This window comes from Sander lucioperca, chromosome 4, assembly GCF_008315115.2.
Source record: "Sander lucioperca isolate FBNREF2018 chromosome 4, SLUC_FBN_1.2, whole genome shotgun sequence".
In the NCBI taxonomy this organism is placed as follows: Eukaryota; Metazoa; Chordata; class Actinopteri; order Perciformes; family Percidae; genus Sander; species Sander lucioperca.
This window is the reverse complement of record NC_050176.1, coordinates 5,863,866-5,875,901: the sequence shown is the minus strand read 5'-3', so window position 1 is coordinate 5,875,901 and position 12,036 is coordinate 5,863,866. Positions and strand designations below refer to the sequence as shown.

The window sequence follows — 12,036 nt, the reverse complement described above, 5'->3', positions numbered from 1 at the left end:
TGCCAACAAATCGGGTTTTTCATGCACACCCACTAGTGTCCATGCTTACTTTCCTTGTAAGGTAAGTAAAGCCTGACAGTGAAGGTCTTAATCCAGAACAAACTTGTAAACAAACCAGACTTGCATAAATTAATATTTGAAACAAAAAGACCTAATCCAAAAGGGATAGGAGGCCCTGTCCAAATAGATCTAATTTAACCAAAATGTGGTCAACCTGTAGACTCACAAAGACCTCTACCTGGCAGGGATAGTGTACGAACAGTGTCTCTAGGTATGACTGTCAAGTTGGTCCACCACTTTGGTCCAGACTGAAATATCGTAACAACTACTTGATGGATTGCCATGAAATTTGATATAGGTATTCATGGTCATCAGAGGATGAATCCTAATGACTTTGGTGATCTTGTGACTTTTCTTTTCGCGCCACCACAAGGTTACTGTTTGTGGTTTTAAGTGAAATGCTTTAGCTAACTACTGGATTGTTTGCCTTGAAATTTGGAACAGATAACCAGGGTGCCCAGAGGATGGATTTTAATGCCTTCATGGATCTTTTGATCTTTTTTCTAGTGCCACAAGTAGGTCCAAGTTTTCACTTATGCAGTAAAATGATTGGTGTATGACTAATTAGTTGCTGCAAACAATTGCCTGCACTGCATTATGCATACGATTGACCATAAAGGGACTATTTAGATAGGTAAATCACATTTCTTACTTATCAATCACAGAAAAGACAATTAAACATGCCTTTAGAACCCTGCATCTTAACATTGTCCCAGCAATTGATTTGTTCTATGTGCCCCATCTTGCATTCCAACAGGGATCTTAAAATTAAAGTACTATCTGACACAGATCTGTGGATTTTTGCCTTTCCTTAGTCCTTGGCCTTTTTGGGTTAAATTGGATCTATTTGGACAGGGCCTGACTACCCTTAGATCGCTTTTGGATCAGGTCAGGTTTCAAATATTATTTTATGCAGGTAGGGTTTGTTTACAAGTTGATTCAATCACAAGTTTGTTCTGCACCAAGACATTTTTGCCTTTCCTTAGTCCTACACATATATTATTTAACTGGTCACATATGCAGAATTATTTTTCTCCAGCTGGGACATTCCTCTCTCCAGACGTTCCATGGTTCCCATGTCCGAGGAGGAACCAGAAGGGAGAAAACCAGGACAGTGGCCCAGACGTGGCCTCTACTCCTCTCTCAGGGACGATTCCGGTGTCCAACCCCCACCCCCTTGGTGCTACATAAATCTCACTCTACTAGATAGCAGTTCCTAAAGACACTTCTGCAAGGACACTTAGACACAGAATACACACACGCGCGCACGCACGCACGCACACACACACACGACATAACCACCCACGCAAACTCATCCACTTACACCTCAACCCCCGCCTCACACACAGCTCATAATTTAACCAGTTTTCACTGACAATGGGTCTTCTTGACACTGTACAGTGAAACAGCTGGGTCCAGATTTCCAGGGTCAATAACTTCTCACAGGGGCAAAAAAACAACATCCGACTCTGAAGTTGAACTCACAATTATATCGGGTCAAGCCTGTAGACACTTAAAAACTGGTTGAAATATTAGGCGTTGGAACAAGGAACAGCAGATTAATGTGTGATACCATCTGTGCTCAAAAATCTGCATTCGAAGAAAAAAGCAGGTAAAATATGGATTTCAGTCTTGCTTGGAGAAGATTAAAAAAGCTCTAATTAACAGCCAAACTGTCAGTGTCTCTACATTGAAAACGTCAAAGTAAATCAGCACGAGCAGAACAGGAGGCTGCAGTAAAGCCTTGGAAGCGGGAAGGGGTTTGTGGGATATTATACGAACTCTCAGATGTGTTTGTCTTGGCATGGGCCTCCGAGTGATGTCATCATCATCATCATCATGGCTGCTGCTCCACTTTTTTTGGCCCAGTAAATGACGACAGCACACATATGATCCCCTCGTGGCAAAAGTTCCTCCAAGTTCAGAAGTTGCTCATATTGCTGTAAGTGCTATGATTAATGTTAAATGTTCACATTCAAAATGGAGCTTTCAGATGGGTCTGGTGAGCAGATGCTGTCAGGCCAGATATTGAGAAATGGGATCAAAGAAGAAAATGACTAAGGCACAATTATGAATATTCATTAAACAAAACCTTCAATGATGCATGTACCTCACTCCAAAGAGTTTCTGGTAATCAAAGTTGCATGAGAAAAATGAATTTCCCCTCGAGTCAAGGGCTAACAGGAACCCTTGACATTTCAAAACCTCACAAACAAATCTGAAAAGAGAGCCGGAAATTAAGACATACATGTCCTTGAAGTCAATCTTGAGAAGGCATCCACTTTCTCGCGTACAATTTCACCAAAAGCCACATGACAAAAGACATCACTTCCCATGCAATTTCGTTACTCTGTCAAAACTTAATTCAACAAGTATCTCATTTGTGCTGACAGGGGACAAAAAGGAAATGCACCAAATGCCATGTGAATCATACACAGACGCGGCGAAATTACAAGCTGTTTCGACACTGTCTCAGTAAGGCACATAATCACTCAAAGATGTGCAAGCCAAGATATCTTAAAGAAAATTAATTCACACACTTAATAAGTGTATAGATAAGAGCGGAGAGAAAGATGGGGACGCGGCGTATTTGTGCCAAGCTTTCTGCTGAGTTCTCTTGAGTTGTGCAAGCTGCTGGCTGTCAGTGGCTGCTTGCGTGGAAAATCAAATCCAGCTCTGCCATTGCTAAACAGAATTTTTTCAGGGGGAAGGCGAGGTTAACAAGTGAAGTGCTGCTCTATTGGTGATGCAAATACTATCGGTGTTCAGTTGATCGGCATTGTTTGTCAAACATTGTCGCTGTAGTTCTTTGTATACATATTGGATGTTGCGTTATCCCAGTTCAAGCAATCAAACAACTCAACTCTCATTTTTAGAAAGCTGAAAAATGACTTCTGAATTTACTTGAGATTCTTGTTGCATTGCAAAAATGCAAGCCATAACATTGCCTTTCCTCCACACGCTGACTTCTGCCAGACAAACAGCACCTCCAGGTGGTGCCAAGCCCCAGCTGATGATCAGGAGATTGGGAGAAGAGGGGAGAGACTGAGGGAGACCAGAGGATTAGGAGGGAGGCTGGAGTGGGGGACTCTTGCGGACAAAGGGGTAAGAGAAGGAGGGAGTCAAATCAAGAGAAGGGAGACAGAGAGGTGCTGAGTGAGCATGCCTCTCTGTGCATGTGAAGAATATGTTTATGCTACTAATGTGTACTCAGAGAGGGGGTGATACAAACAGGAAGAAACAAACAATGTCAGGCAGTTCTAACATCATTTTTCACTTTTCACTCAACATATGTTAATAATACTGTTCTGTTATGGACCTAAGTGTGTGGATGGCTGTCAGAGTTCAGTAAAGACATGCTTGGCACAAAAACAAAACAAGAATCCACTCACCACTTTCACTCTTCTCAATCACGTCCACCGTCTCGCCGGCCTTGAGGCTGATCTCCGAGTTCTCCTGCCTCTCGTAGTTGGCCACAGCCACGTACTGCTCCAGCACCATGGGCTCCGAGCTGTCAATCCCTGAGGGGAAGAAACAGGCTGTCAGCCACCTGCCCGCCGTGGCACCCCGCAATCGCCCCCTGCGACCAACTACACTGCTGCCGCTGTGCACCCGGTACGCTGCCATCGGCCAACCCCCGCTCCCTGCCGCTGTTTCTCCCCGACCAATCAGAACGCAAGCTCACGACTTGGCTGCATAGTCCCAAACGTCTGGCCATATAGCTGAGTCGACCCCCGGCCCACAGCAACGGACAGAGGAGCATCGGAAGGGAATCAAAACAAAAGGAGGGAACGGGATGAAGGTGTTTGCAGGGGCTGCATCTCGCACCTAAAGTGGATCCATGGCCTGAACTTAAAACTTTTAAGATTCCAAAAAGGAAGAAGACAGAGAAGTAAAAAGAAAAGGGAGACGTAGAAGAGCTGCTAACGGTTGGAGGGGAAGACTGGGGAGCGAATGAGTGGAAGAATGGTGAAGTTTCCCTGTGGAAAATCATCAGTGCGGTTGAGAGGAAAGGCCTCCCCTCCACTGCCTTTGGGAGCCAGCCGTTGGACGGCGAGTCAGGAGGGGGGGCGGGGGGGGCACACCAATCATGGTAGTCGGCACTGCTGGCCTTAAATAGAAACATATGAGTGGACTAGAGAGAAAGAGAGAGAGAGGGAAACAGGGAAGGAGGCTGGGTCCGTGTTTATGTGAAACAAAAGAAGAAAGCATTTCAGTTGGGGTTAGGCCACTCTGTTTTCTTTCTCTATCTGATGTTTAACCTTTTCAATGCCAGCAGTGATTTCATTTACTGAGTTCACGTGGTGAATATCTGATCTGAACCTGAGTTGTAGGCTTTATTGGCTTGTTTGGTCACAGAGAGATCATCAAATGAATGTCTCCTACTCCCTAAAACAGAAAATTGATATTGGGAAAATCAAAACGCTGTATTATGAACTTTGAATGCCATTATCTTATTTGAAATAAAGGATTCTTATAACATTAGTGTACGGCGGGTGCAGTACGATTAAGGTAGGTTAAGGTGAGGGATAATATTGTCAACAAGCAAATTCACACCGCCTTTTTAGCTCGAACTAACTTTTCAGGAGTTTGAATGCCTAGATATAACATTTGACGATTACCTAGAATTCATAGAACTGCAGTAATATTTGTAACTCTGGTTTTAACGTCTGTAACATAGATAGCATCTCATGTTTCACTCGCATGACCCAAAGCGTATAACTTGCTGGACGGAATTGTAAGCAGTGACAGGGACTTCAACACGAATGTGACGTTGCCTCGTAGTTCGGAGGCAAAGTGTCCCGCTACGTACAATCCACATACAAATCCATAAAATAACAGAAAAGGTACTGGCAGATCATTACCCGGTCTTTGCCCCGTTATTAAAAAAACTGAAATGATGTGTAAAATACAGAACATTTGAAAAAAAACTTGTCGAAATGTCAAAAAAAGCAACAAAAAACATTGAAAAAAGTGTCAAGAGGACGTCATCTTGGGAAAACACTGATCCACATCATTTTTGCCATTTTAACTAATCGATTAATCAACAATGAAAATAATCGTTAGTTGCAGTCCTACAGGTAATGTTATAAAAATAAAGTATACATCATACATGAAGGCAAAAGTCATGTCAGCACCAGCAAGGACACAATACAGAAATCAGGTGGAGCAAAAACACGAGCGCTGGCTAATTACTGCTGTTGAGAAGAAAGGTAAGTAGCATACTTTGTCAGCAAGTCTCTATCTTCCCACTTAGGACTGCATCTGAGACGGTGAACTCTCTGCTGTCAGCCTCTTTGTCATTTTGTAAATGGGATTGGACCTTGAACATGAATTGTATTGTACGAGTTGTCCTTCAAGATTGAAGAGAAGATCTCGCTTGCTATGACCTAAGATGAGGTCTGGTGTTCACAAGACGAGTGAATCGTAAATACTTTCTTCTTAGTGGCCTTGCAATGTGTTTATGAGATTGAAACAGGTTGCAGTGCACTCACGTATTTAAGCCTTGAAAGAAGTAAAGTAAGCTTAAAGCTTTTGCGCAGTGCTTAAAACACAATTAAGCGTCTCTACATGTTAGTCAAATAAACAGGCAGCAAACACCGGGGAATGCTCATAACCTTAGTTCCCCACTGGGCGAGGCTGGGCCTTCATCTCAGTGTTTCTCGTGCATTCTCCCAGGAGGCAAATAAAGAAAAGGAACATATTGCGGAGAACGTAAGCAGCCTATGTGGAGGGAGCAATCAAAGTCAGCCTGAGGTAATAAAGCAGCACAGATCCAGCTATTTAAACGCTTTATACTGTTGTAATGGCAACCATTCCTTGTTGAGAAATACCATGAATCATGAAGACCTGTTACATTCTGCCTTCAATATCCCATAACCTTCATTGCTCAAGATGAGGGAGTAGATTTCTCCAAGTTCTTTAGACCCAATCACAATGTGTGTGTACAATAACTTCCGGGTAGAAAACTCCTGCATCCCATACATACAATTAAACAGAGCTGAGCAAACAGGAACGAAGAACAACTGGGGCACGTTCAGCCCCGACAAAATGGATCAAAACGTTTATTTAAACTGAAACGATGGTGCGTTAAACACCCTGCTGTGTACGCGAGCGGACTGCCTTTTTATTACCATGAGTTTACATACACATTGCTGCTGATTGGGTGACATCTCTGACACAGCCGCCAAACGAGAGAAAACATACCTTTAAAGCTTGTTGCGCAACGTTCCGAGAAAACGTGTCGTTCAACCCGGAAACCGTAGCTAAACGGTGCACACCGTTTTGGGATTGAACGTGCCCCAGGATAAACTCCAATCTCATTTATCTAAAATGCACAACACATTGACTAACATTAGGTTGGAGAGCTAATTTACCTGTTGGGCCACAGACTAAAGAAAATGACACCACCCAAACTAGCAGTCAGTCCGACCGGTGGGGAGATGTCGCTGTTCCTAACGTTAGATTTGGATTATCAAAGACGCTAGCAAAGCAACACACAACAGAAAATAAGCACAGCAGAAACGTCAGATAGGTTGGACCTCCGTGTTTAACTAAATATCTTCAAACAAGTTTCAAATCAACTGCTATTTGTCTACCTGGAAGGGATTTTTGTGGTAGTGCGACGTCACGGTGATTCGTTCTATACACTTGAAATATGCAAATTTTTTTTGATTGACTTAGTCGTTTCAAAGGGGATTTGTCTCTGTTGTTCCTAACTTGTGCTGACACACTGATAGCTCTAATGGAAGGAATCAACATGTATGTGTCTTTCAGCAATGCATCAATTACAGTTAAATGTCTCACAGAACACGGTAAATCTTCACCAGATGGGCAAATCTGTAAATACATTTGTGTCAAAATGCGTGTTTATATGTGCAGGGGGGTAAAAAAGTTTTTTCGTGGGATGTTTATTTGCGATAGCGACAATTACGATTCCACTTCTTCCCTCTCGACTCATCACTCCTTTACACCCAAAGTTGAATGAGGTCACAGGCAGTGATCTTCAGCCATATTGCAGACAAATGTAAAGAACTAGACTTGATACCTCATTTCAGTCTAGGGCGCTTTGCCACATGCAAACCTAAGAACTATGTTCTGGTCCTCTGGCACTGTGCCCAGCTGCTGTTGGCCAACCAGGTCTGCAGAGATGGATGGATAGACTGCAATGAAAGTGAGGCTGAATCTGAGCAGACGGGTGGAAGGAGAGGCTGATGACAGCACATGCAAAGCAGATGTCGGGAGAAAGCTGAAGTGTGAACTGAAACAAACTGCAAAGCCCAAAAAGAGATGCAGCTGGCATGTCGCTCTCACAGTAGTGCATGCATATTCAACATGTTGACATAGACACACAAGGCTACCTGAGGCCTCTTTCCTCGGGCTGTCTGTAAAGCCGTACATCCATACTGCAGACGAAAGAGAAGGAAGGAGAGAAGCAGAGAGAGATTATTCAGTTGGACAGCATGCAGAAGCAACAGTATGGTAAAGCACACCTTCATCACATCTACTGAACACAAAAGATGAAGAGGCAGAGATCAATTGGATCCAAAGTCTGGGCAGTGTTTTCCCTATGTTGACTGCTTTAGCCTGGCGGATCAATTTAACACAAGGGTGTTAAACTCAATTTCTCTAAGGGCCAAACTGGGAAAAAGTGACAAAAACATCAGAAAAAGCACCATAATGTCAGAAAAGCTCCGAAAGCGTCTGGCAAAAACATTGAAATAAGCGTCAAAAACACCTAAAGCGTCGGAAAAATCGCCAATAACGTCGGAAAAAGTGGCAAACTAGGTGGGCCAAAATTTATTGTGAACGTAAATTGATATGCAGGCCGGATCAAAGTCTGCGAGGGGCCGGATTTGGCCAGCGGGCCTTGAGTTTGACACATGTGATTTAACACTTTCAAGGTTTCAATCCACATGAACCTCTTTACATTGGCAAGAATTGGATCAACCGCACAGCACTTAGTTACAAAGACAATACGTCACTTTTAAAGCTGGTTTGCCTGTTACTCCCGTTATTTCCTTACAAGCAATATAGGGCTGCACGATATGAGGAAAATGGATCCGTGCCAAACAAAGATTTTTTTCTTTAGTCTGTAGGATACGATTTGTAGGCTGGCACGTCTCTGCAGCACCACAATACTTCATTCAGAATGGTTTGGCACATATTTAGCCTTTAACAAATATTCCGCCCCCCTGCGATTTGGATATTGCACTACTCCATATTGAGATTTCGATAAAATTGCGATTAATTGTTCAGCCCTAAAGCAATATAGCATTTAAAAGGCTATTTTTGTAAACAGAGTCCTGTGCAGTGCCCATTCCACATAAAACGCTACATTACATCACTTCCAGTAAACATCACGGAGAACAATGGGGGCAAAACAGCATCACAGATCTGTTTCAACCTAATATTCTCTGGTCCAGCTCAGCTAAAACCACCAAATCCGTCAGCACGTTAGCGGGTCGTTCATAACCGAGCCTGTTTGTAACTGTTAGGCTACCGACAATGTTATCTTTACTTCACCTTTTTAACTGACTTTAGCATTTTAGATAACACACTCGACTGTCCTGCTGTTACAGATGCGTTTCCTTGTTCATGGACTCATGGCAGCACTACACTGCAGAATGAATCTAGGGGAAACAAAATGTATATTTGGCGTAGTTTCTGTCTTCCCCATGAGGAATTCTAAGCACGCAGTTGCTAGTAGCCAAGGAGGACAAGGAGGATTAAAAAAACATGATGGACTCTTCAGAAGAGGTCATTATCTTCACTTGATTTTCTGCGCACGAAAGTTGCCGGACGACACTAGTTTCTGAACATAGCCACACTGAGAAATACAGAGAGAGTTGTGTGGAGCTGATAGTCTTAATTAGCTTTGTAGCAACTCATTTGGCAATGACTTGAATGTAACGGACGTTCCTTAATATAAAAAGGTTACGCACTAAAGCTTTAAAAAATGTTTTTTCTGTTCTGTCTGTTCCCGTTGCGGACCGCCAGGCCTGTACAATTATAGGGGAAACGCTGCTGGGCCTACTCATCTGGGGATGATCCACATGATACACAAGTGGTGGCCTGTGTTTTTAAGCTCAGTGTTTTCTTCATGCTGAAGAGAATAAAGTGCATCTGAGGGCAAGTAACTGGCCAATGTTTTGGTACTGTATTACACACACCCTCAATTTAAACCCATCCCTCACTCCACCCATGATCCCCTTTCCTCCATCTCTTCATATCTTTCTCCAATTCTTCCATCCCTCTATCTGGACCTCCTGGAATGTCTGTGATGGGCGTCAGCCACTTGTAAAGTAACTCCTGACTCCCCAACCCCCCTTCTTAAAAAAAACATCTTAGCCCCCAACCAGGAAATTAAACGCCATTACTCAGAGGAGACAGGGGCCGAGGAAGTGGTGACCAAGACTTGGGTATATCACTTGGGGTGATATACTTTGGTATATCTCAAGGAAGCCATGATTTGAAGCTTTATTTGGGACCAAAATAATAAGGAAAAATGTAGTGTCTGGCTGTCATTAGGGCTGCAGACAGCGAGAAACAGGCCATAACAATCAAAAGGAACTGGAACAGGGCGAGGCTACTGATAACAACAAGAATGGTCCTTTACAACACTACAAGAAATGTCCATCATCATGTACTGTATGCGTGTATTTGGTCTTAAAATTATCCTTTGCTTAACTTTTGCATAAATAATGAAGAACCTCGCTTGTTTGAAGGCAGCCAATCTTGTTTCAAGAGCTTGTTATAAGAAAATATTTGCATCAACTTTGTTTTATGTATGGAAATCAGTAATGATCTTCACCCTGCACGCATTTTAACAAAAGAGAAATCGGAACATAAGCTTAAATGTCTGCAGCTGTATATGGACTTTTGCTGTAAAAACAAGCAAAACGGGAGGTTCTCTTTCAACCAAACTTCAAACTGGATGCTCCAGGGCAATGCATTAGGGGTAGGCAGGCTAAACACACCATAACTAAATCAGCTCACAATGCTTATTTGTGAAATACTGTAGATTGTGGACACCTACTGTAGCTGCACTGAATAGCACTAAACTCAACGATTTGGGTTTACACTGCTTTTTCTATTCTATGTTGTGCTACATCACTCACTCCCACCCCACTTCCCCCCCATACAACCCTTCATCTCACCATCGACCCCAGATATACAGTATGCACACTCACACCTACTCCTACCAATCTGTGTTTTTTTTCCAGTAATAATGAAGTTCCAAATAATAGTATTGAACGTATTGGAAGTTGGCATTGAATGCTTGGTCAAATTATTATCTGCTTGTGTATGTATTCTTTAATTAGATAGATAAATGCAGCCGTCAACGGGTACAGCAGCTGAGCTATTTGAACTACTGAAATAATGTGAGATGTGGGCAGTGATTCGGAGGTCTGAACACTTAGTCCACCTCAAAACGTGTGCCCCCCGTCCCTGCACTCTCTGCCTTCTTATCCCCTCCCCCACTCTACCTGAGCACTGATTACACTAAGGTGTGCAACAGGCAGAGGGAGGAGGGTGGAATGAGGGACAGAACAGAAGCTGTCTTTGAAACCGTTCCCTCATTCACTCAGTCACTATTCCCTATATAGTGTTTATTAAATAGTGAACTATAGAGGGAACAACCGAACAAGATTTCGGACACTGTTATTTGTGTGAAGGAGGTGGGCGCGCCCAGCATCATGTGAACAAACCATAACAAAATTACTTGTAATACATCCCTGAAAAGACCCGAGCACTCAGGAGAATAGTGAAAGGTTGTATATATGTTGCATGTTACATTTTCACTATTTAGAAAGCCTGCTCCATTTTCCACAGGTGTTCTACTTCTTCATCTCCTTTGGGAAAACACGCCCGCGTTGCATTGTGGTATACGGGAGTAAAATGTAGGGTACATCGTATGTACACTCAAATTAGCAGTGTATTGTGGGTATTTTATAGTGGACTATATAGTGAATGAAATTAACCACGGAGGATTCAAACACCACTACAAAATGGCGAACACACTTCCATTTCCATGATAGGGAAAGGTTTCTAACAGAGCTAGAGAGAGAGAGAGAGAGAGAGAGAGAGAGAGAGAGAGAGAGAGAGAGAGAGAAAACAGGATGCAACCAGCAGAGGCAGACAACAAATGTTCTATGTATGAACTATAACTCTGATTTTGATGTAACCATACAGTTAACATTAAGATATAGATTTAGGCAAACAGAGATTGTTGAGGCAAATGGATGATGTTTTTGAAAAAGACCTTCCAAGTTTAGTTTTCACTCAAATTGAAGGTTTATGGCCTTTAACAAGTGCATCTGTTTTATCACTCCAGAGTCCATAAAAAACAACAACATACAAACCCCATGGAACATGTTCAGAGTTTAACAATCAGAAAACAGGGTGGTTTCCTAAATAATCAACTCCTCTTTTGAAGGGACCAAGTTTGTATACTTCATGATCCTGGCGAGCGCTGCCCCTGTTGTGAAGCAGACAGCTCCTCTTCGTTGACTCACGTGAGATAATAAAAGCCAAATCCCCTCTCGCTATCCACCAGAGCCTCAGGAGCTTTGCTGGATTGATGTTGGCCCCACAGGGAGGGATACAGGCTGGTCCCAGGTCAGCCTGGGTCAAACCCCGCTCACTAACGCCCTACCGTGATTATTACCCACCAGGCTGCTCTCAGTGTAGCGCTCAACATCTGATTGATATTAACTCCATGCTAACCTACTCCCCCTCCACACAAACACACACACACACACACACACACACACACAAACACACACAAACACACACAAACACACACACACACACACACACACACACACACACACACACACACACACACACACATACATACATACGGATGCTTAATTCCTTTCAGGTTTTGGTGATGACGCCACAAACCAGCAGAACCAGCAGTGTTTTCTCTGTCCCTTTGCTGCTGTGGGTAATTTTCCTAGAATTCTGACC

At 43.0% G+C, this 12,036-nt stretch overlaps 1 protein-coding gene across 3 annotated transcripts in view; it reads right to left on the bottom strand.

Moving 5' to 3' along the window:
- Window positions 1-12,036, bottom strand: part of sh3pxd2aa (SH3 and PX domains 2Aa) — a 139,340-nt gene that overhangs the window by 43,571 nt on the left and 83,733 nt on the right. For 2 of the 3 annotated variants that reach the window (XM_031284630.2, XM_031284631.2), the window contains exon 7: window positions 3,453-3,581. In XM_031284630.2, the coding sequence (XP_031140490.1) occupies window positions 3,453-3,581 (129 nt within the window). Of the gene's footprint in view, window positions 1-3,452; window positions 3,582-7,421; window positions 7,467-12,036 lie in introns of all 3 variants that reach the window. The other variant, XM_031284629.2, reaches the window with a different exon arrangement.